The following is a 23,826-nucleotide window of genomic DNA, read 5'->3' on the forward strand; positions in this document are numbered from 1 at the left end:
CCCGAATGGTCTGGGCATTAAGAAAAAATTTGACAGTAGTACAAAGCCCGCCTGAAAACCTTATATAATAGTTCGGGCCCAGGCCTTAAAATAAATAAATAAATAAAAAGGCCCGAAGTCAGGTGTAAATGCTTTGACTTTTTTCTTCTTTTCTCCGTTTTTTTTCCCGTCTCTTCTTGAGTTCTTGTTCCTCCCTCCCTCTTTTTTTTCTTCTCTCTTCTGATCTTCTTCTTCTCCTCATACGCCTCCTCTCTTCTTTTTTTTTTCTTTTTTTCCCTTCTTTTCCTAGTCCTCCCTCCCCATCAGATCAAAGCCTCCCTTTTTGTTTTCTTCTCTCTTCTTAACTAATTGGGCGCATAAAAGATTAGAACTTTTATGTTTTGTATAGGTTACTACTAGAAAAATGCCCTCAGACATCGGCCAAAAACCGATGAGAAAAAGAATTCCGACCGATGTCTTAGTGGGTGATGAGAAAGGTCCGGAAAATCCAGACATTGGTTTTTAGCCGATGTCTAGTATCATTATACACATCGATTCCTCATTATAAATCGATGTAAATACATTTAAATGATAACAAACTTGTATGTTTATATATTGTCAAACCCTCATCTTATTGTCTTTAATGCGTAAAGAAATATATATCCTACAGCACAACTATGCATTTTAACATCGTTATTCATTTAAAATCGATGACTGACACTGTTTCACACATATGTTCCCATGAACCTTTCTTGTTGTTCATGATTTTGACGGGTAATTTACCTCATATCCTACGATTTCAGATTAAGTATACACAATTTAATATTGTATGAACCGTTATGTTTACTTACATTAACATCAGATTCTAGAAAAAAAAACGATGTCAATTATCTTATAATACATCGATTCCAGTAAAATAACGATGTCTAATACTTTATAATATATCGGATCATTAAAAAAAATGATGTCTGTAGATTTTCATAACATCGGTTTTCTAGTCTTCATCGATGACAATACTTATACTGAACATTGATCTCTATCTAAAATACGATGTGCACTAGTTTGTGGCACATCGATTCCAACATAGTAATTTGATCTCCAGTGGTTAATGGGATATCGATTTTCATTTTAAAACTGATGCATTTCTCTTAGTGGACATCAGTTTTTATGGTTATAACTGATTTAAACTTTATATATACATCATATTCTTTAAAGAGGGGATGATGTCCACAAAATATGTAGCTGCAGCTGGAAATACAATCCACATTTGACAAGAGAAATTTGAATATTGAGGTATTCTTTTAATTTCTATCCAAAATCATTATCCTTGAAAATTCACAAAATAGGCAGAATAAAACTCCAACCTATTACAAAGCAAGACTAGAAAATACTACTGCAGTTTTGTTCACAACTGCTGCAATCACTACATCTATTACAAAAGGGTTAAACAAAATCTACCCTCACTCAAAATCATATTGCTAGTCAGAATATATAATGAGGTTTGTAACTACTCAACCACTTTAATGCGCATCTCTTCATGAGACACTGACAAATGCCCAAGTAATCTAGAGAAGGCAAATTTTGACACACTCTAATAAGAAGACGAAGCACTTGCACAAACAATCAAAGGAGATGTCTATTACTCGAGATGTCTGTTGCTCTCCTTGATAAAGTATATTTTGACAATGCATGACTAGGTTCAATCAATTAAGACAGCAACATGCATGTAATAGAAAGAGAGAGTGATAAAAGGGCAGTTACATTAACAACACATGCATGGTACATTCAAACATTAACATTCTCTGTGAGTTTTGATTTCAGTTCCAAATTAATAATATCACATATGGTTCATTCCAGATGTAAGGTTGATATAACGTATTAATAATATCACATATGGTTCATTCCAGATGTAAGGTTGCTACTACGTTATATCGAACCAATAGCCCTATGCTATTTCCATTCTATAAAATGTCTCACAAAACTCGGTTCAAAGTAACTCCAGACAATCCTGTAACTACCAGTGAGAACCACTAAAAACACCCAATACTCAGCATGTCCCGAACTTGACAGTCCCCAAAGGTTGGAAAAGAATAATATACCTGCACTGAGTTGAATAATTGAGATTTGGGGTATATATCACTTCATCCAAAGCAGGTCCCTAACAAAGGCATATATTTAATTAATTCCATTCAGAAAATATATAACATGTAAATTTCAGACAAGTTTCAAAGTTTCACCTTTTCGCAAGAGTAAGAAAGTCGCTCCTCTGCTTCTAGCTCCGTCAATGATCTCTGACCCCAAGTTTCAGCTAAATTCACAGCTTCCTCAGCTAACTTGGTCTTTTCATTGAATAGTTTGCATGGGAATAGCTTTTCATTAACCTGAAAAAAACCATTCTGAGTTTCAAGATGATAAAATCATTGAAAACTGCAAGTCTGCCATATCTAAACTTCCCTAGCTAAAGTAATAATCATCTACATATCAAGATCAAAGACAAAGCACATCTCCCAGGACTTTTTCGGTGAAAGTTTTTTCATTAGACATAACCTCCTTCAGTTAGTTTTACAACTATGCAAGAATATTATAACAAAATGAAATGTGGTTAGAACCTTAGTAAAGAAAACCTGCAGGATGCTCAAAAATATAAATTCTTAGCTGCTGGAATCTAAAGTATGTAACTCATATAAACGGCTTCTTCTCTCTAGAGTACGCTAGCCTTAATACTCTAAAGTAGAATAGAAGTCATAACATTGAATTAATAGTATTCAATACATAACATTAACTCCATCAATTCTCGTGTGTAAAACAGAACAGAACGTCTCATGTGTAAGTAAAACCAATTATTATGAAGCTCAGGTGTTACCTTGGCATAAGCATCTCACGCAACCTCACCATAAATTCAAGATCCCACCAAGGATTATGACTGTTCCTCGATCTGCCATATTGGTTACAATATCAACTGCCCCTAGACGACCACTTTGTGCCACAATTTCGAGATAAAAGTACAAGTAAAGAATTAAATTCACAGTTTTCATTAAATTATTTAATTCTATTTCAAACTCCCCCAGTAATCAACTTAAACCAAAAGGATGAATGAGACCACACCTCATGGGGAATGCCAACTTCTTGCAACTGCTCAGACAATGAGTCACTCTGCTCAACACTAGTTGTGCCAACAAGTACAGGGCGAATTGTTTTGTGCATTCTAGAAATCTCTACTACAACTGCCAGGCATTTACCTTTAGTTGCCCTGAAAATACATCAAACTCATCCTGAGAAGGAAAACGAAGAGATTGTAAGAAACTTGAAAGCCAACGCATAAGGTAAGTAATGTAAAAAGGTGTACTAGAATATCTTGTGCAAATCTCCTTATTATAGAATATTCAGCTCAAACCATTTAAATTCTTGCTATGAGATTAAGGATATGATTTAAAAACAGCAGTGCACTGCATTATGGCAAGCTAAACCAGCAAACCCGACCTTTCTTATCATAGGCTTGTTTGTGGGGACAATTGTAACTTTAAGCTTGTATATGCTTTCAAATTCTGTGCTTTCAGTTGCTGCAGTTCAAGTCATTCCACAAAGTTTTGGAAACTGTCATAGATAATATATAAATAAATAAACACTTCGAAGAGAACAAAATTTTTTTTGAGATGTGATACTCAATGAGGTGAGAGATAGAATCCTACCTGGAGAAAGAAGTTTTGGTAGCTAATAGATGCCAGAGTTACAGTTTCGTTTTGAATCGACAAAACTTCTTTTGCTTCAACTGCTTGGTGAAGTCCATCACTCCACCACCTCACTCCATCCTCTATACCTCATATTTAATTAACTACAGTATACATGTATAGAAACTACAGTGATTTTATTGAGGAACTAGCGACAGAGAGAGAGTCGCACCTAGATGAGAATACACAGGGAAAAGCACACCTATATGAGAATACACAACATAGAGCTAGTTTTAGCAGTAGCAGGTTGAAGACCATAATAGAAATGGACGGAACTATAGAACTTATGCGACTGTGAACCCCGACATATGAAACAAAAGCAAGGATGATGATGATAATTTAGAGGAAGATATACATCAACACTGAACAATAATCAACCACTATATAATGGAACAATTATCCGCTCAGAACCAAAACTGAAAGCATAGCTCGTGTACACGTGTATATCATATTACAATTGAGCAAGTAGAGAAAGAGAGAGACCTCACGGATTGTAGCTCCAAGAAAATCACCCTTGTCGACATCCAACATTCTATCAGGCAACTCCAATATAATCCTTCCCACAGGGTTTGAATAGATGGAAATAAAATGTAATCATTTCTGTCAAATGTTAGGGATGCATGAGATCATTAGATAAGTACAGCATTGTAACGCTTGTTGCAAAAACCAAAACAAATATCTACCTGCTCAGTAAGAACAGCATACGTCATCTCCTCTGACTTCAAAAGGATAAGCACAGCTACAGCTGCTCCTCTTGCAAACACAATACCTGGAACCTAAGTATGTTTAAGTTCATACAGGAAAAAAAAAAAGAATAAAAAAAATAATAGATGAAGCAAAGTAGAATTTCAAGACAATCCACGCAACTGATTGACATTGATGGATTTACCTTTTTCCCTGTTTGTTTATCGAATACATCTGCTTGGAATTTCAGAAAACCAATGTGCTTCCCGAACATATCCACTCCTTACCCAAAATATCAATCAAAGAATTAGAAACGACTAAAGTGATATGATATATAAGCCTATTACTGACAACTCTGTCAACTGATGAGGAAATCATAATAACCAATTAACCCACTTGAATGGAATGAGCTACCTGAATTAGAACTCGTGTAAGAGACATGGAACCGCCGTGTAAAATCCCATTTTCACTCTGGGTGTTCTTCAGCCACTGCTTAAACAAAGAAGAATCGATAGCACTCCTGCAAGATGCCATAGACTATAAACTACTTAATTCAACGTCTCTATGACTCTATTTATAACTGGGTCTTAACAATACCAAAAACCACAACATTCTAAAAAGTAAAAACAAAGTGCAACTTTGACTCGCCTGAAATCGGAATCGGAGATATGGGGGGCAGCGACGATCTGGACGGGTTGACAGGATAGAGTAATGGAGTAAGTTAATGGTGGTGATGAGTCAGATGACATTTTGCAGCTGAAGGATCCAACCTCAGTGGGACTAGATGAAAGGGGAAGCCAACCCACGGATCCACCCCCTAGCGGCCGACGACGGAGAGAGAGAACATGAGAGAGACATCTGACCAAGAGATCACCACCATCAGGTCCATGAAGGGTTCGCCGGTGGTGGGTTTGGAGCAGGGTTTGGATTCGGGTTAGGGTGGCGGCGGAGCGGTGGTGGTGCGTGAGGATTTTTGGAGCTCAGGAGGACTGAGAAGCCTGGGAGTAGCCATGGCTCGATTTGTGTGAGCTAGGGAGGGAGGGGGAGAGAGAGATAGAGTAGGGTTTGGAAAGACAAGGGAGCAAGAGAGAAGGAGAAGAGAGAGAGGTGATGGTCGGAGGTGGAGATGGAGGGGAAAGAGGGTCAGGTTGGAGAATGAGGTCTACGCGAAGAAGGAGGCGCGCTGGAGTTGAAGTGAGAGTTAGTAATTAGGGTTCAAAAGTTTCAGACAAGTGAAAAAAAGTTAAGTGTTGGGGGGGAATGAATATTTTGGTCCACCCGCGTTTCTGAAATTTTCAACTTAGTCCCTCCGCGTTTTTTCAAAAATTTTGAACGAGACTTTACACATCAGTTAATTTAACGACTGATGTTTATAATCACAATAGAAATCGATATTTCATAAGCCGATGTTAGGATGTATTTTTACATCGCTTGCAATTCTGACCGATTTAATAGTGGTGATGTCTGATGGCATAATTCTAGTAGTGAGATCAAAAAAAGAAGAAGGAAGAACAAGGATTTGTTGGAGCTGCTGATGAATTTAAGATCCAATCTTATTCAAAACAATGAGTGTTTATTGGTATTGTCCCTGATAGAGTTCATTTGATGCTTCTGTCGTTTCCAAGCTCTTGAGTGAATTATGGAATTCCTCAACTCATCAACTATGCTACAAAATTTTGGTCAGGATTAGCAAATTAGTATGTACGTAGTTGCGAATTGAGTCTGTTTGTTGCTGGTTCTTTTCTGGGATTGGAGGAATTGTAAAATGGCAATGAAAGCAGAGATTGATTTTTGGGCCAGAAGTTGTTAGGCCTGGTCCTTTAATTTTTCGGTCCCTGTTGGGACTTACCCTTATTCTAGGCTCGGACTGAAAAAAAGGGGCCGGTCTCTAGCCTAGAAAAAAATTTTGCCGGGCCGAGCCCATGCCCGTGCCCATATCTATGCAAAACACATGCAAATTGCATCTTTAGATCTATGCTCCTTAAAACGTTGCACATGCCTCTCATGTGCATTTAACTAATTTAAGAAGAAAAAAATTGACTTAAAAATATTTCATTCATAGAGGTAAAAGCTACCTCAAGTGATTACAATCATATTTTAGTACTTCCTCAATGAAATCCGGAGGTTTAACAAACTAAATAGAGCCATGACTAGCTCCATAAGCTACATTAGCTAAATAGTGGGCTACACGGTTGCAAACACGTGAATTATGTTGCACTATAATGTCAGTTCTGTGGGTGAGTTCCTGACGAATGTCATCAATTAATCCTTCCTCATCGACATAAGTGAATTGTACGGCAGCAATACTAGAAACCGCTTCCAGACAATCTGTTTCGATGATGACATTGTTAACCTGCATCGCAGCTACCATCTTCAAGCCCTCCTTGATAGCACACAGATTTACTTGTCTTGCAGAAGCAACAGCTGGAATTGGGGCAGCAAATGAGGCTCGAAACTGTCTTGCATCATCACTCAAAACACCTCCTACACCCCCATGAGAAATATTTGGGAGGAAACTACCATCAACATTTAGTTTCCAATTACCTGGGCCTGTCGGTTTCCAGACTTGCTTCTATTTTGGATGAACAGGTTGGTCTACCTGTTGTGCTTTTCCAAATTCCTCCAGCCAAGCTAACGGGCTAAGTACTAAAGTCTCAGCTGTTTTGTATTATTCCACATCATATTATTCCTATTCTTCCACAAGGTCCAAATGATCATTAGGAGTTTGGCAAACAACTCCTTCTTTAGATGCAAAGCGTGGTCTAGAAGCTACTCTTTAAAGTCCAACCGAGGTAGCAAACTTCTTCCCAAATTAAAAGGGGATGCATTTAAAATGGCAGTTGTTATAAGGCATTCACAGAAGACATGGGAAGTGTCTTCGTATGCATGAGAACATAAAAGACAATGCAGATCACTTGTGTACCCTTTAGTACTAAGTTTGACTCGTGTAAGGAGGAGATTTGAGCAAGCACGCCAAACATAAATTTGAACCTTCCCAGGTACCTTTGCCTTCCAAATCTTCTGCCATAACTCTTTATACAGATCACCTTGAGATGTAGAGGTTAGCACATGCTCTAACACTTTTACTCTAGCAATCCAATAAGCAGTTTTAACATAATAGAAACCTGTTTTTTTCAGACTCCAACAAGGTTTATCACATAGATTTCTTCTGCTAAGAGGGATGCAAAGCACTTCCTGAGCAACGTCAGGTGGGAATATTGCATGCACCGCAGCTGGGATCCATTGTCTTATGTTTGAGTCAATAAAGTCCGAGACTAACTCAAACACACAATTTGGAGGTTTCTGAATCAAAAATTGCTGGCAATTGGGAATCCATTTGTCCTTCCAAATATTAACTTAAGCACCATTTCCAATGCACCACTGTATCCCAACTTTGAGTATCGGCCTGCCTGCTTAAAACACTTCTCCAAGAGAAGGATGGTGACAGAACCAACCCCGAATTTCACCCTGAAATCCGAAGTGGCCTTGCGGGGCCCACCTTATAAGAAATTCTACCAAAAATTTGGCGAAACTTCCCCTAAAAATTAACTACCCAAAACCTGTAAAAAGACATTCACACTTCTAAGCAATTCATCATTTGGAGCCACCCTGCTCCCCAAATCACAATATCTTCCAATTCACAATACACAAATCTCAACTTAATAATATTAATCCCACAAGTTATTAGAGCAATTCTAAAACAAAAAGTATAATAGAAATAAAAGTAAAGAGGGTGAAGGATCGACATATCCTACAATGCGGAAGCATTGACAACTATGCCTCAACTCTATGTACGCCCGACCTCAACCAGTCTAGCCTGCAAACTAGGCATTTGAAACCGAAGGGCCTAGGGGAAAGTATTGAAAAACACGTAAGTGTGAGTGGACAAAAATAAATAATCAAGATAATTTAAAAGAAGCAAACTTGAATATTTTCCCACGTATTTAAAATTATAAAACCTCGATGCACGCAATGTTTATAAAACGTATTTCTTTAAATTCAAAATCTCGTGAAAACATATCAGCCCCGCTGGTTAAGAGAAATCAGACTAGCCCCGCTAGTCAAGTAATAATAGGATATGGGGAAGAAATATCACCATACGGGTAAAGGAGCCTCTTAGGCTCTACCCTCGACTGCCACTCACACATAGATTGTGTGAGGAGGAGAACTAATAACCTCGATTACCACTCACGTGAGGAGGAGAATAAATCACCTCGACTGCCACTCACAAACACAAAGTGAGGAGGAGACACTATAGAACGACCCCAGTATGGTGAAGAAAATAATCGAAAACCAGTAAATCCATAAATCCATAAAGCTTCCCCAATATCCCACGAGAAAAATAAGTATATTCCAATGACGTGGCCCCGCACGCCAAAATATTCTCAAATTCATAACAAAATAGGCGAGATCAAATTATAAATCGTAAATCAGAAACAAAATCAAATCCAAAATCATCATTAAGGCATTCCTAATGCCAAAACCGAAAGTGGATAAATAAATAAGAAAAATATCTCCATCGAAATCCCATTTTAACAATCTTTCAGAAATCACAAATCGACGAATAGAAATATAATTAATTCCGGAGACCACCTCGGAAAATATTCTTCGATAAATCACAAATTTAAAATCGAGCGTAGCAAACTTCAATTCGAAAATCCAAACGATATAACAAATACATATTTAGATCCGATTAATATGGTCGATAATTTAAAACAATAATTTGAATCACAATTCCATTTCCCAAATCATAATCAAGATAGAAAATCAATTTTCAAAGATCATCAATTCAAGTAAATCCATGAGATAAATTGATATCAAATTCCAAGATCAAATCATATGCTCAAAATGTAATATGATAATTAAATAGAGCATTAATTCGAGAAATAAATGGCCGCATCAATTATTTAAAACAAAAGTCCACTCACAGTACTATTTAGGCGACCATGCATACATATGTTTTTTTCGTCGAGCGGTAACTCGGTATAGCGCCCTGTACACAAATATATTCCGTGAATAACAATTCAGCAAATAAGTATGATTCCAATATCAATCCTCTTACGTCCACATCTCCATTTCCTTCTCCGATTCAACCCAAAATTTACCACTAACACCATTTCATTAATTTACAAGTTCTAGGGCAGATTCGAGAGAAATTCGACGGTCAGATTTTCGTAAATCGATAATCGAAATTATAAATTTTCAGAAATTCATAATCGATTAAAAACTTCTCCAATCTTCACCAAATTCACATATATAAGCTCTACATCAAATATAGGATTTTACTAGCTAAAAATAGAAGTTAAATCACTGTTCTACGCTTTGCCACTTGCCTCCCACAGTGGCAGCACGTGGCTCCCACGGGCCGCCGGCCACCACCTCTGATGGCCACTAAATTTTGGCAGCAGCTTTATCTCAACCTCCTAAACACTTCTCTCAACTACCGCCAAGCCAAAAAACAACTAGAACTGCCTCAACAATTATGAACACAGTAAACCCTTATTATGAACAATGAGATAAAAATTCAAACCTTCGATTCTTCCTCCACGCTTCAAATCGCTGCCAAATACTTGAAGAGCATCATCTACGTCTCAAGGAGCTTCCAATGGACTAAGGTTTATCGCCGGAGGTGGCCGGAATTGGAAGATACCGGCATTGACTCAAACCTGCTACAGTAAGGTTCTTGATCTTGGTTCTTGGTTTTCCGGCTAAGACTCGGCGAGCTACTACTGCAGGCGAGTCCAGGAAGAGGAGAGGAAGAGAATGATGGCCGCGGCTCACTCCCAAGTGGCCGGACTTGAGAGAATGCAGGAGTTGCAGAGGAGAGAGAGAGACAGCTCGGGGACGAAGAGAGAGAGTTACTGAGTGCGTAGGTTTCCCCAAATGGAAACCTACCACAATAACTTTCCATTTATATAGAAACTTATCATGAATAGTAATTTTACATATTTCATCCATAACTTTTGCATACGAACTCTAATTTTTACGTATCACATATGCACAAACTCGGTTTAACGTCCTCTACGACTTTCTAGAAGAAAATTTTCTCAAATTTTGACCCGAACAAAAAGTCAACATTTAGGGCCACTAAAAGTATCAAACAAGGTAAAAAGTGAAAGTAATTGCTGTTTACCGTCCAAATGACTAGTAAATCGGTAAATTGAGATACGGGACGTAACAGATGGGGAGTCCCCCAACTCAGCTTCCCAAAAGGAGCAGCTGGGATAATACTTTGCCTTGTACAGTCTTGCAATTAAAGAGTGAGGATTGGACAACAATCTACATCCTTGTTTGCCAAGCATAGCAAGATTGTATGCATAAATATTTTTGAACCCCATTCCACCTTCTTGCTTTGTGAGGCATAGTTTCTCCCAACTCCTCCAATGTATCTTTCTCTTGTTATCCGTGTCTCCCCAAAAGAATGATGCACAAAGTTGATGAATATCATCACAAAGAGCCTTTGGCAATAAGTAACAGTTCATTGCATACAATGGCATAGTTTTAAGCCACAGCTTTAATAAGAATTTCTTTACCAGCTGCACTTAAGATCTTTGCCTTCCAACTGACTAATTTTTTTTGTCAATTTTTCCTTGATATAAGCAAAGATAGCTGACTTGGATCTCCCAACCCGCATAGGTAATCCCAGATACTTGTCATGCTCCTTGACACATTGAACACCAAGAATAGAAGCTAATTCTTGTTGCCTGTCATCCTTGACATTATTACTAAAGACAACACTGCTTTTCTGAAAGTTCACCTTTTGTCCTAAGGCTTTTTCATACGTATCAAGAATAAATTTGTATTGCACACATTCCACATTTGTTGCAGACCCAAATAGGATACTGTCATTTGCAAAGAAAAGATGATGCAAAGTGGGTGCTTGGGGACATATAGTAAGCCCCTGAATGGTGTGTTGATTCACAGCTTGGGAGATTAGGGCTCCTGAATTTGTATTGTACACAATATGAATAGATAAGGTGATAAATGATCACCTTGTCTGATGCCTCTCGTAGGAGTAATTACAGAAGAAGGCTCACCCTGAATGAAAATAGAATATGTCACAGATGTCACACATTTCATGATGATTTGAATCCATTGATCAGCAAAACCCAACCTTGTCAGAATGGCAAATATGAAGGACCAGTCAAGTCTGTCATAAGCTTTAGAAATATCAAGCTTCAATGAGAAAAAACTTGCATCCTGATGTTTCAACTTATGCATGAAGTGTGCAGCCTCATTTGCTACTAAAGTATTATCAGATATCAATCTACCTGGAACATAGGCACTTTGCAATGGGGACACAATTTTAGGAAGCCATATTTTGAGTTTGTTTGCTACAACTTTCGAGCTAATTCTGCAAATAACATTGCAGAGAGCTATAGGTCAAAAATGCATTGCTTCCTTGGGATCACTGATCTTTGATATTAAACATAGATATGTATAATTTGATTCTTCCCACATATCACCATGAGTAAGCAAATTTTTCACTGCCAGACAAACATCATGATTGACAATATCCTAATACTTTTGATATAAAAAAGGAGACATACCATCTGGACCAGGACTTTTGGATGGGTGCATCTGGAAGAGGGCTCTCTTGATCTCCTCATCTATGTATGGGGCTACCAGCATTTCATTCATTTGATTTGTGACCTTGCATGGTGTAGCATCAATCAGCAAATTTTGCAAAGCTTCCATATTTACAATTTCTGCTGAGAAGATTTTCTGAAAATATGACTTCAGTAACCTTTCAATGTCACACGGTTCAGATTGCCACCCATTGTTTTCATCAAGCAGTCCTCTTATTGTATTCTTACTCTTCCGATTGCTTGCTTCCTATGGAAATAAGCAGTGTTCCTATCTCCTTCTTTTAACCAAAGAGCACGAGACCTTTGCTTCCAATACTTCTCTTGTAGGGCATGTAAATGACTATATTGAACATGCAACAAACCTTGTTCTTCATACAGTTGGACCGAGTGAGGCTGCCTCATCAAGTCATTAAGCTTTTCCTGAATCACTCTCATCTCAATTTGTTGTTTGTTGAAATCAACACGATGCCAGTCACTTAGTTTCTGCCCTAATGCCTTCATTTTACTTCCAATTTGTTGGAGAACATTTTCTGTCGTAGGCATTACCCACTCCTATTTGATAATGTTCAGACATTCCTCCCTACCGAACCAACTTTCTTCAAACCTAAAAGGCCTGCTAATTTTTCTTCGGATCTGTAATTCCTTTTATGCCTCAATGAGCAAAGGACAATGATCAGATTCCGATGGACTCAGGGTGATAACCCGGCTGTGTGGGAATCTATCTCTCCATTATATCGTTTGAAAACCCCGATCAAGATGCTCCTTTGTGTACATGTTTGACCATGTGAAACAACTGCCAATGAAGCCCATATCACTAAAGCCACATCCAGTCATGGTTCTTCAAAATTTTGTCATGGCTGCCACTGCTCGGGAAGGCCCTCTCGACTTATCTTTTCTTACCAATACTTCATTGAAGTCGCTTGCTATCAACCATGGCAAAGGACAGGCCTGGGCAGCTAGGGTTTCAATCAACCGCCATGTGTGTGTGTAAGACTAAAATGGACTTTATCATTAGTTTACATCGAGTTATCAACAACTTACCAATTTATGCAGAATAAGTAATTGGAGAATCTTGAGACTTTAATACTAGATATCTTATTTATGGTGTATCCTCATAAGTAATGTAGGAATCTAATATGACTTGGTTATTAAGTTCACCTAAAAAGATATGCAATTACAATAGGGATTTGGACTTGAATTGTTTCCATTATGGGAGGTTACAGAATATCCAATTCTCTATATAAAGCTTAGGTCCTTGCACTCTCTCACACTCTCGGTAATACAGTTCTTGCCCCATATAAGAATACCAAAATTGAGATGCAGTGCAGAAAACTTAGGGTTGGATTGAATGGCCATTCAGTTTAAAGGTTCATGATCCATTTCTAGTTTATTTCTTGTTTTTACTTTTGTATGATTGTATCTATATTTCTTGTGAAGAAATCTAATGACTTTTCAGTTTAAGATTGCAGTTCGATCCCTTCCTCCACGGGCAGCTACGCCATATATGCCAATAAAACACCATATCTCAGTCCCAGTCTTGCCAACCTCGACGTCAATATGGTTAGGAGAATGACTTCTCACATTTTTTTTAATTGCTCCATAGGAATCCTAAAATAATAAAACAAACATTCATACAATATAATAAGAGAAAATAAATGACAAAATGTAAGGAATTAACAATAATAATGTCACATATTATGCTCTTATCTGCCCCTGCACGTTGTAGTACTATAATATTTTCTTATTTAATTTTTACTTCTAGTTTTTAGGTTACTACTTTATGTTAGCAATAAGTCTCTACTCTATAGAAGTAGGACGAGTTGCGCTATTTGTCTGTGTAATACCCCGTACCCTAGGATCTTAGCCTGCTATTTAGTTACCGTTACTAAAGGACGTTTTTAGTTTACGAGTTACGTTTTACAGTCAATGGACGAAGAGTTGACTTTTCTTTGGTCCATTAAGTTAGGAAATTTCTTTGTGAATGTCTTAGTACACGTAAAATCAAGTTTGTAGACACGTAGTTTGCTCAAAAGGAAATTTGGACGAAAAAGTTATGACAAAATTAGAAGTTACTATTCTTAAATTAGGTTTTAAATGGGTTTCCATTTTGGGAAAGAGGAGAGAGAAAGCAAAGCAGCCCTAAAAATCAGGACAACCCGACCCCTCCCCTTTTTCTTCTTCCTTTCGCCGCACTTGGTTTTCTGGCGATTTCACCGCCGTCAGTCCATAGCCGGGCGCGCCACCGGTCATTAAACGCTCCTCTCTTTCTCCTCTTTCATTTCAGGTAAGAATTTCGAGTTGGGTTGCTTGGTTTTGGGAGAATCGAAGAGGAATTCTCAGAAATGGGAAATCTAAGATTTGCTTCGATCTCTTGTTTCCGGCCTGATTTCTTGGGGTTTTTGGTTGATGGGGCGATGCTAATCATCATCCCTAGCTTTTTCCAGCTTAATATGGCCGGTGGAGGAAAAATCGAAGGTGATTGTGAATGTGAACAGTAGTCGTCGGGTTCTTGGTTTTGGGTTAATTTCCGACCATTTTTGCTCGGATTTGGTTGTTGTTCCATGTACAATTGTTGTTGGACTTGTTGTGGAGGTTGTGTTGGTGTAATTTGCTTGGCCGGTTGTGGGTGTTCGGGTGGTGGCCCGTGATGCCCACCGCCGCAGCTGGTGGTGGTGCGTGAAGGCTTAGTCAGCCACCCAAATTGCTTTGTTTTAGTTTTTGAATTGTACCTAGTGTGTGGGAGTCCTTGATTATCTTTGATTTCACAGGAATTCGATGTTGGATATAGTTTTACTAATATTAAGATTTTGAAATTCTTGGTTAAGTACTCGTTGTTATGATTTTGTTTTGAGTTGCAATTGTTGGGAAGTCGGAGAAGTGAATGTGGATCAAAGAAAATTAAGACAGAAATTGGAAAATTTGGAAAGGGAATTTATTTATAATTTATTGGTTATAATTGTTATTGAGAAATCGAATTTTAATTTATTAAGAAGTTGGAAGGAGACTTGTGAAGGCTAAATAGAATTTTGAGGATGTGGAAATCGTTATGAATTCCAAATCCGAGTCGTATAAATTTTAAATCTGAAGAATCGAATTTTAGAGAAATTATTGAGTAATGAGTTATTAGTTTTCAAGGGAATGAATTTTTGATTTTAAATTATTTCCTTTTTACAGTTATTTATAAGCTGCCAAATTATACAGGACGTACTGAGCCCTTGAACGAGGACGACATTGGTAGGCAGTAGGATTAGCTGCGAGGCTCACCAGTGAGTGAACCTTTGTAATTAAATGATGCATGCAGTATGGATTTTCAAGCATGGAATTTAATTTGTGAATTGAAAATAAATAATTGTTTCAAATGTGATTTATCGTTGAAGGAAAAGAGTTTTAAAAGGATTGAGTTGGTAGGGAAGCTATTATCGGCGCATGTGTACATTACCTAGTCGGCGGTGCCCTCTGGTGCATCATCTGGTTGGCAGTCCCCTCTAGATTGCATGAGTTAGTTAGTTGGCAGTCCCCTCTAACCACTACCTCTTAATTTCCGGTCGGCAGCCCCTTTCGAGGAGTCATCTGGGTGGCAGTCCCCTCTAGATGGCATGAGATGACTAGTCAGTAGCCCTCCCTAGTCATCGAACGTTTTTCACCGAAAGGTTGATTTCAAAGGGAATGAGTTTGGAGATGTTTTTATAAATCTCACTGCATGCCGGATTTAAATAATGAGAAATGGGAAAGCATCCAATTAGTTAGTTTCGTAAATTACTTTATTTTCGTCCACTCAATCTAACGTTTTTAAAGTTTTCCCCTGAGCCCTTTGGTTTTCTAAATGCCCAGATTTCAGATTTGCCAAGGTCGCGTCCAGGAACTTGGGGCATAGGATTCAGCGCTTCCGTTTTGATCGTAGGTTATCACTTACCCTACCTTGTATGATATCGGCTTAATTATGCAGTACTGCTCTGATAACCAGTTTAAATTAGAGAATGTTAATGCTTGAGAATTTGAATATGTGCCTTGTTGGTGTTAAGATGGAATTGTATTTTTGGAATGTAATTTATACCTAGAACGTAAGTATTTGGAATGTATTTATGGTTGTGAGTTTAGTTATGTTCATGTCAATGTTTTTGTAAACTTTGGGTAGTTTATTTTAGGGGAGGTTCTGCCGAGTTTTTGGTAAAATTTCACCTAAGGTGGACCTCACAAGCTCGTATTTAGGTTTCGGGGTGAAACTCGGGTTGGGTTCTGTCAGTTGGTATCAGAGCTCTAGGTTACTAGATTCTTTGGCCGATATCCTGTTATAGTTTTCTTACATACTTGGTTGTACTCAGTACCTTCCGAGTGATGACCCAACTGCAGCGGTTCCCCATCATATGCACTTCGGTGTTGATGTACATATCAAGTGTCTAAGGTGTATGCTTTTAGTATAATCATCTTTGGTATCACTAAATCTTGGGGAAATTTCAGGTAGAATGCATCGTGGGCGACGACCTAGAGCAGGTAGGGACCCTTCCCCCGCTGGAGAGGGTAATGATGAGCAGGTCCCTCGTGGGTTGTTATGGACCATGGAACGTTTGTTTGAGCGTTTTACGGCAGCACTTTCTAATCCTAGTTCTTATTTTATTGTTGAGGTGTGCCAGACGCCATGGAGCTTATACTTTTTTCAGTGCTCCGACTGAGTCCGTAGCAGGGGATTGGATCACTCGAATGGAGAGAGTATTCAAGTCCTTGGGTTGTCCAACTGCCAGGAGAGTTCCCTTGGCTATTGATTTCTTAAATGGTGATGCTTGGCTGTGGTGGCATGGTACCAGGGCTAGGGGTTTTGACCCAACTACCTTGACATGGGATGAGTTCAAGATCGAGTTCTCTAATTAGTACTATAATCAGGCATCGCAGCACCGCCTACGAGGTAGTTTCTTGAAGTTAGAGCAGGATAAGGAGATGATTGTGTTGTAGTATCAAGAGTGTTTCACTGCTTTATCTCGGTATGCACCTGAGCAGATAGCTAGAGAAAAGATGAAGGTTGAGAATTTCATTGGGGGTCTTCTACAGAATTATCAGGATTGGTTGGTACCTCACGATTACTCAGATTTCAGATCAGCTGTGGAAGGTGCTATGTGGTGTGAGGCTTGGTTCTGGCCGGTTCCCAACCCTTAGAGATTAGTGGTCCTGGCCAGGAGCCATCCAAGAGGATTGCATCTAGTTCGAGTTCTGCATCATCATCCAGCAGTAGACCGAGCAGCTCAGATTCTAGCACTCGACAGAACTTTAGGGGACTCTTTAGGAGACCTGGACAGTTTGGTAGGAGGCAGTCCAGAGGCGGGGCTACTGGTTCCAGTGGGGTTTCTGGTAGACAGCCGATCCAGAGAGGCTACCCCCACTGTGCTACTTGCGGTAGGCACCATATAGGTCAGTGTCAGGCAAGACAGGGCTAGGCAGGTGCGGGGACTTGTTATTAGTGTGGTCAGTGGGGCCACTACAAGAAGGATTACCCTCAGTTAACCCAGGGATTTACTACTGCATTTGATCAGGCTGTGAGTCAGACCATTGTGGGTGCTGCTAGTACGGGTCCTCGTATAGGTTCGACTGGAAGGAGCATCACTCAGTTGGGTAGAGGACAGAGAGGGCGTCCAATAACTCAGTAGGAGGGTCGCACTGCACCGAATGTCATTATGGGTACGTTAATTATTTTTGGCCAACCAGCTTTCATTTTGATTGATCCTGGAGCCTCTCATTCCTTTATATCTGGGAGGTTTGCTTTCATTGCTAATGTGCCCTCATCTCTTCTTCCTGGAGAATGACATGTTGTTTTACCATAAGCAGAAATGCATAGAATTGAATGAGTCTATCTTTTTTGTGGAGTATTAGTAGAAGGCATTTACTTAGAGGCGGATTTGATTCCATTTAATTTAGTGGAGTTTGATGTAATCCTGGGAATGGATTAACTTCGGACGCATCATACGCTGGTGGATTGTTTTTGTAGTACAGTATAGCCCCCATCTATGGCGAACGGGAGGTTCTCCCATCTTGCATAATCTCAGCTTTAACTGCTAAGAAGTTGTTGAGTAAGGGTTGTCAAGCTTATTTGGCCCATGTGGTGAACACAGATGTGGAAGTTTTGGATATTATCCAAATTTTGATTGTTAGTGATTATCTAGATGTCTTTTCAGATGAGTTGCATGGCTTGCCCCTGGTGCGAGAGATAGACTTTACCATTGATTTACTTCCTCGTACAAGACTCATTTCTCAAGCACCCTACAGGATGGCTCCGGCTGAATTGAAGGAGTTGTACATAAAGTTACAAGACGGATACGGGATTTATACAACCTAGTGTGTCTCCCTGGGGTGGACCTGTGCTGTTTATGAAGAAGAAATATGGTACCTTAAGGCATTGTATCGATTACAAGAAACTAAACAGGGTTACTGTAAGGAATAAATATCCCTTGCCCCGTATTGATGATATGTTTGATCAGTTGAGGGGTGCTAAAGTATTTTCAAAGATTGATTTGAGATCAGGATATCATCAGTTACGGATTAAGGAGGAGGATGTAGCCAAAACAGCTTTTCGATCACGTTACAGTCACTATGAGTTCCTTGTTATGCCTTTTGGGTTGACAAATGCACCTGTTGCTTTCATGGACCTCATAAACAGAGTGTTTCGTCCGTACCTTGACCGCTTTGTGATCGTATTCATTGATGATATTTTGGTTTACTCTAAGAGTGATAAGTTACACGTTGAGCACTTGAACATCGTATTGGAGACCTTAAGGATGCACCAGTTGTATGCTAAATTTAGTAAGTGTGAGCTTTGGCTTGACCATGTGACATTCCTAGGTCATGTTATTTCAGCTGCAGGTGTTAGTGTGGATCCCCAAATGGTAGAAGTGATGTTGAACTAGGAAAGACCTACCAATGTGACGAAAATTCGTAGTTTCTTGGGTCTTGCTGGTTATTATCAACGTTTTGTGCAAGACTTTTCAAGAATCGCTGCTCCTCTTACCAGGTTAACTAGAAAAGGCGACGGGTTCTTTTGGTCTGAAGATTGTGAATGGAGCTTTCAGGAACTTAAGAGTAGTTTGACTAGTGCTCCAATTCTAGTCTTGCCTGATGACAGTGGGGAGTATGTGATTTACAGTGATGCCTCTAGACAAGGCTTGGGTTGTGTCTTAATGCAGCATGGTAATGTGATTGCTTATGGTTCTAGACAGTTGAAACCGCATGAGTTGAATTACCCGACACATGACCTAGAGCTAGCAGTCGTTGTGTTTGCCCTTAAGTTGTGGACGCATTATCTGTATAGAGCCAAATGCCAGATCTTTACCGACCATAAAAGCTTCAAGTCTGTGCTCAAGCAACCAAATTTAAATTTGAGACAATGGAGATGGATGGAACTTATTAAAGACCATGATTGTACTATTGAGTATCATCCAGGTAAAGCTAATGTGGTGGCAGATGCACTCAGTAGGAAGCCCTCCATGACATTGTCATACTTAAGGACTGTTCGAGTACCACTATTGTCTGAGTTGAGAACTACAGGGGTTGAACTGTCGATTGATAGGGCTGGTACTCTGGAACACGATCATACCTTTGGTTAAAGTGTTCTGGAGGAATCATCTGATTGAACAAGCTACTTGGGAACCAGAGGATCAAATGAGCTAGCAGTACCCACATCTTTTTGCTTGATAGGTACGAATTTCGAGGACGAAATTTTATAAGGTGGGGAGATTGTAATACCCCGTAATCCAGAATCTTAGCTTACTATTTAGTTACGTTTTTAGTTTACAAGTTACATTTTACAGTCAATGGACAAAGAGTTGACTTTTTCTTTGGTCCGTTAAGTGAGGAAATTTCCTTGTGAACGTCTTAGTACAAGTAAAATCAAGTTCGTAGACACGTAGTTTGCTCAAAACGGAATTTGGACGGAAAAGTTATGACAAAATTAGAAGTTACTATTCTTAAATTGGCTTTTAAAATGGGTTTCCATTTTGGGAAAGAGGAGAGAGACAGCAAAGCAGCCCTAAAAATCAGGACAACCCGACCCCTCCTCTTTTTCTTCTTCCTTTCGCCACACTTGGTTTTCCGGAGATTTCACCGCCGTCAGTCCACAGCCGGGTGCGCTACTGGTCATAAATGCTCCTCTCTTCCTCCTCTTTCATCTCAGGTAAGAGTTTCAAATTGGGTAGCTTGGTTTTGGGAGAATCGAAGAGGAATTTCCAGAAATGGGAAATCGAAGATTTGCTTCGATCTTCGGTTTCCGGCGAGATTTCTTCGGGGTTTTGGTTGCTGGGGCGATGCTAATCATCATCCCTAACTTTTTGTAGCTTGATATGGCTGGTGAAGGAAGAATTGAAGGTGATTGTGAACGTGAACAGTAGTCGTTGGGTTCTTGGTTTTGGGTTGAATTTCCGGCAATTTTTGCTTGGATTTGGTTGTTGTTGCTAGTACAATTGTTGTTGGGTTTGTTGTGGAGGTCGTGTTGGTATAATTTTCTTGGCCGGTTATGGGTGTTGGGGTGGTGGCACAGGATGCCCAGGCGCCGCCGCTGGTGGGGGTGCGTGAAGGCTCAGTCAGCCACCCAAATTGCTTTGTTTTAGTTTTTGAATTGTACCTAGTGTGAAGTCCTTGATTATCTTTGATTTCACAAGAATTCGATGTTAGATATAGTTTTACTAATGTTAAGATTTGAAATTCTTGGTTAAGTACTCATTGTTATGATTTTGTTTTGAGTTGCAATTGTTGGGAAGTCGGAGAAGTGAATGTGGATCAAAGAAAATTAAGAGAGAATTTGAAAAATTTGGAAAGGGAATTTATTTATAATTCATTGGTTATAATTGTTTTTGAGAAATCGAATTTTAATTGATTAAGAAGTTGGAAGGAGACTTGTGAAGGCTAAAAAGAATTTTGAGGACGTGGAAATTGTTATGAATTCTGAATCCGAGTTGTATAAATTTTAAATTGGAAGAATCGAATTTTAGAGAAATTGTTGAGTAATGAGTTATTAGTTTTCGAGGGAATGAATTTTTTATTTTAAATTATTCCCTTTTTACAGTTATTTATATGCTGCCAAATTATACAGGACGTATTGAGCCCTTGAACGAGGAGGACACTGGCAGGCAGAAGGATTAGCTGCGAGGCTCACCAGTGAGTGGACCTTTGTTTTAATTAAATGATGCATGCAGTATGGATTTTCAAGCATGGAATTTAATTTGTGAATTGAAAATAAATAATTGTTTCAAATGTGATTCCTCATTGAAAGAAAAGAGTTTTAAAAGGATTGAGTTGGTAAGGAGGCTATTATCGGCGCATGCGTACATTACGTAGTCAGCAGTCCCTTCTAGGTAATAGTCTGGTCAGCAGTCCTCTCCAGACAATTTTTCGGTCGGCAGTCCCCTCCAGTGCGTCATCTAGTTGGCAGTCCCTTCCAGATGACATGAGTTAGTTAGTCGGCAGTCCCCTTTAACTACCTGTGGTTAGTCGACAGTCCCTCTAACCACCGCCACCTAATTTTCGGTTGGCAGCCCCCTATGAGATGACTAGTCAACATGCCTCCCTAATCATCGAACATTTTTCACCAAAAGGCTGATTTCAAAGGGAATGACTTTGGAGATATTTTTATAAATCTCACTGCATGCCGGATTTAAATAACGAGAAATGAGAAAGCATCCAATTAGTTAGTTTCGTAAATTACTTTATTTTCGTCCACTCACTCTAACATATTTAAATGTTTTCCCCTGAGCCCTTTGGTTTTGTAAATGCCCAGATTTCATATTTGCCGAGGTCGCGTCTAGGAACTTGAGGCATAGGATTCAGTGCTTCCATTTTGATCGTAGGTTATCAATTAACCTACCTTGTATGATATCGGCTTAATTATGCAATACTGCTCTGATAACCAGTTTAAATTGGAGAATGTTAATGCTTGAGAATTTGAATGCCTTGTTGGTGTTAAGATGGAATTGTATTTTCGGAATTTAATTTATACCTGGAATGTACGTATTTGGAATGTATTTATGGTTGTCAGTTTAGTTATGTTCATGTCCAGGTTTTTGTAAACTTTGGGTAGTCCATTTTAGAGGAGGTTCTGCCGATTTTTCTATAAAATACCACCTAAGGTGGACGCCACAGGCTCATATTAGGGTTTCGGGATGAAACTTGGGTCAGATTCTGTCAGTCTGGGTGTGCACTGTAAGTCCTTGTCTGCCCTAGTAAGGCAGCGAATTGTTTTCTTAGTAAAATGGGCGCAACTTTCTAGTGACAGGATGAAACTTCGTGTTGTCGGATTCCGTTTTCCGTCATCAGCATATTAGGAGAGCTGCTTCATTAATTTTATGGCATTGATTTAACTTTCTAATATGCCATCATTATTGTAAAGCAAATAGAGTAGTCGATGTGACACTATGCTAGTTGGTGTATGTTTGAATATTTGAATACAGTGTTGTAGTAAAAGCTTCTGCTATTATTTAGGAGGTCCTCTTAAGGAGTGTTGTAAACTGGAGTTGGCATTATGTCCCCATGTCCCCCATATTGTATTCGGTTTCATAAATAAAGGGTTAAAGGCTACCGCATTGGCTTTTCTTTTAAAACAAAAAAGTCTGAAATCAAAGCACGAATTAAGCATAAACCACATACTTTGGAGTTGGGCATTTTCGCTTGAAAACCTGACCCGACCAGTCTCAAACTAGCCCATATGGTCTGGGCCTTGAAAATTTTGTGTGAAACTGTTCGGGCCCAAGCATAGTAATTTCAAAATCAAAAAGCCTGTCAGCCCATGTCCTCTTCATTCTCTTCTGTCATATTCCTCAACGCTCAATTAATATCTCTTGCTACTGCCTAATCCTTTACTTCATTCCTCCACCGTCTGTGCAAGCCATCATTCCTTCGTTCCTCCAATCCCCTCTTACTCGACCCCGCCAATCTCGCTGTCAGCAAAGACATCTTCAACGACCTAGTCGCAACCATCTCGATAGCCACGTTTCTTCCGCCAACTACTTCCATTCCAACTACCGCACCAGATTGCTCCTCCACCACCCCTTTGACTCCATCGGCCTTTCCAGTCTCCTTGTCCTCCCTTAAGCCTTTACTCTATCCGCCTCTGATCCCCAAACCCTGAACACCGATGTTGACCTCTCCCTCCCAATTTGCCAAACGACTCTGACCTAGATTGGTAATTAGACCCCACTTGTGTTCTCCACTTTTCCGCTTCAGACCCACGACTCTCACTCGCTCTTATTAAAGGACAGCGCATGCTTAACACCGGCTCGCCCAATACTGTAACCATTGCTTTGAGTTTGTGCTTATTGGTTTTCAATGGTTTCGATTTGATCAGCAATGTATGTTAAGATTTGATAAGAAATTTTGGAGTTTATTGGTGTTGATTTATGGTCCCTGGATAGATATAAATGATCTCGTTTTGGTTGATTTCAAGAAGAGCTCAAATTATAAACTGCGGTGAGGTTTGACGGCTTGATCTGGTTTTGGTTGATCTATTTTTTATGGAAGCCTTTTGGGTCTGAAAACTCAAAAGCCTGACCCAAAAATGATTGTCGGGTCCTGATCTGGTCCCAGTCTACTAAAGCACGTCATTTGAATTTTCGAGCCAGGTTCGGGCCCTTCAAATTTTACACATGGCCCAGCCCGTTGCTAGCCTTATTATTTAGGCATATAGATTAATTTATTTCTATATGACTCTCTACAAGAAGTGGGGATCATTACACGTGGCATTATCATGTGGTAGTCTAACCTAATAATATCAGTCAAATTTTATAGGGGCCATTGCAAGGGTTGAAAAAAAAAATTAAATTGACTAAACCAATCATAAACAAGTACATGTCATAAGGATCAATGACATTAATCCGAAT

At 39.3% G+C, this 23,826-nt stretch overlaps 3 protein-coding genes and 1 long non-coding RNA gene across 6 annotated transcripts; all 4 read right to left on the bottom strand.

The window, feature by feature from the left end:
- Positions 1–1,930: 1,930 nt before the first annotated feature.
- LOC121048875 lies at positions 1,931–4,310 on the bottom strand. 3 transcript variants are annotated; one of them, XR_005810275.1, is made up of 5 exons: positions 3,669–4,172; positions 3,460–3,573; positions 3,085–3,251; positions 2,217–2,914; positions 1,932–2,137 (listed from the first exon to the last, which is right to left on the bottom strand). It is a non-coding gene; the product is annotated as an uncharacterized LOC121048875 (long non-coding RNA). The 3 variants fall into 3 exon arrangements; XR_005810274.1 differs by adding an exon at positions 4,191–4,310 and having other exon boundaries at positions 1,937–2,137; positions 2,217–3,251; positions 3,669–3,811; XR_002935978.2 differs by having other exon boundaries at positions 1,931–2,137; positions 2,217–3,251.
- Positions 4,311–4,315: 5 nt separating this feature from the next.
- On the bottom strand, positions 4,316–5,188 carry LOC112198422 (nudix hydrolase 14, chloroplastic). The gene is made up of 4 exons (XM_024339547.2): positions 5,040–5,188; positions 4,806–4,911; positions 4,597–4,674; positions 4,316–4,483 (listed from the first exon to the last, which is right to left on the bottom strand). The coding sequence occupies exons 1-4, from the start codon at positions 5,138–5,140 to the stop codon at positions 4,337–4,339; spliced, it is 432 nt and encodes a 143-aa protein (XP_024195315.2). The 5' UTR covers positions 5,141–5,188; the 3' UTR covers positions 4,316–4,336.
- A 1,337-nt stretch (positions 5,189–6,525) lies between these two features.
- LOC112199497 lies at positions 6,526–7,419 on the bottom strand. Its single transcript, XM_024340509.1, has 2 exons — positions 7,395–7,419; positions 6,526–6,875 (listed from the first exon to the last, which is right to left on the bottom strand). Exons 1-2 carry the CDS (start codon positions 7,417–7,419, stop codon positions 6,526–6,528), a joined length of 375 nt encoding a protein of 124 aa, XP_024196277.1.
- A 3,501-nt stretch (positions 7,420–10,920) lies between these two features.
- On the bottom strand, positions 10,921–12,481 carry LOC112199498. Its single transcript, XM_024340510.1, has 4 exons — positions 12,209–12,481; positions 11,942–12,116; positions 11,429–11,662; positions 10,921–11,333 (listed from the first exon to the last, which is right to left on the bottom strand). The coding sequence occupies exons 1-4, from the start codon at positions 12,479–12,481 to the stop codon at positions 10,921–10,923; spliced, it is 1,095 nt and encodes a 364-aa protein (XP_024196278.1).
- Positions 12,482–23,826: the final 11,345 nt, after the last annotated feature.

This window comes from Rosa chinensis, chromosome 4, assembly GCF_002994745.2.
Source record: "Rosa chinensis cultivar Old Blush chromosome 4, RchiOBHm-V2, whole genome shotgun sequence".
Taxonomy (NCBI): Eukaryota; Viridiplantae; Streptophyta; class Magnoliopsida; order Rosales; family Rosaceae; genus Rosa; species Rosa chinensis.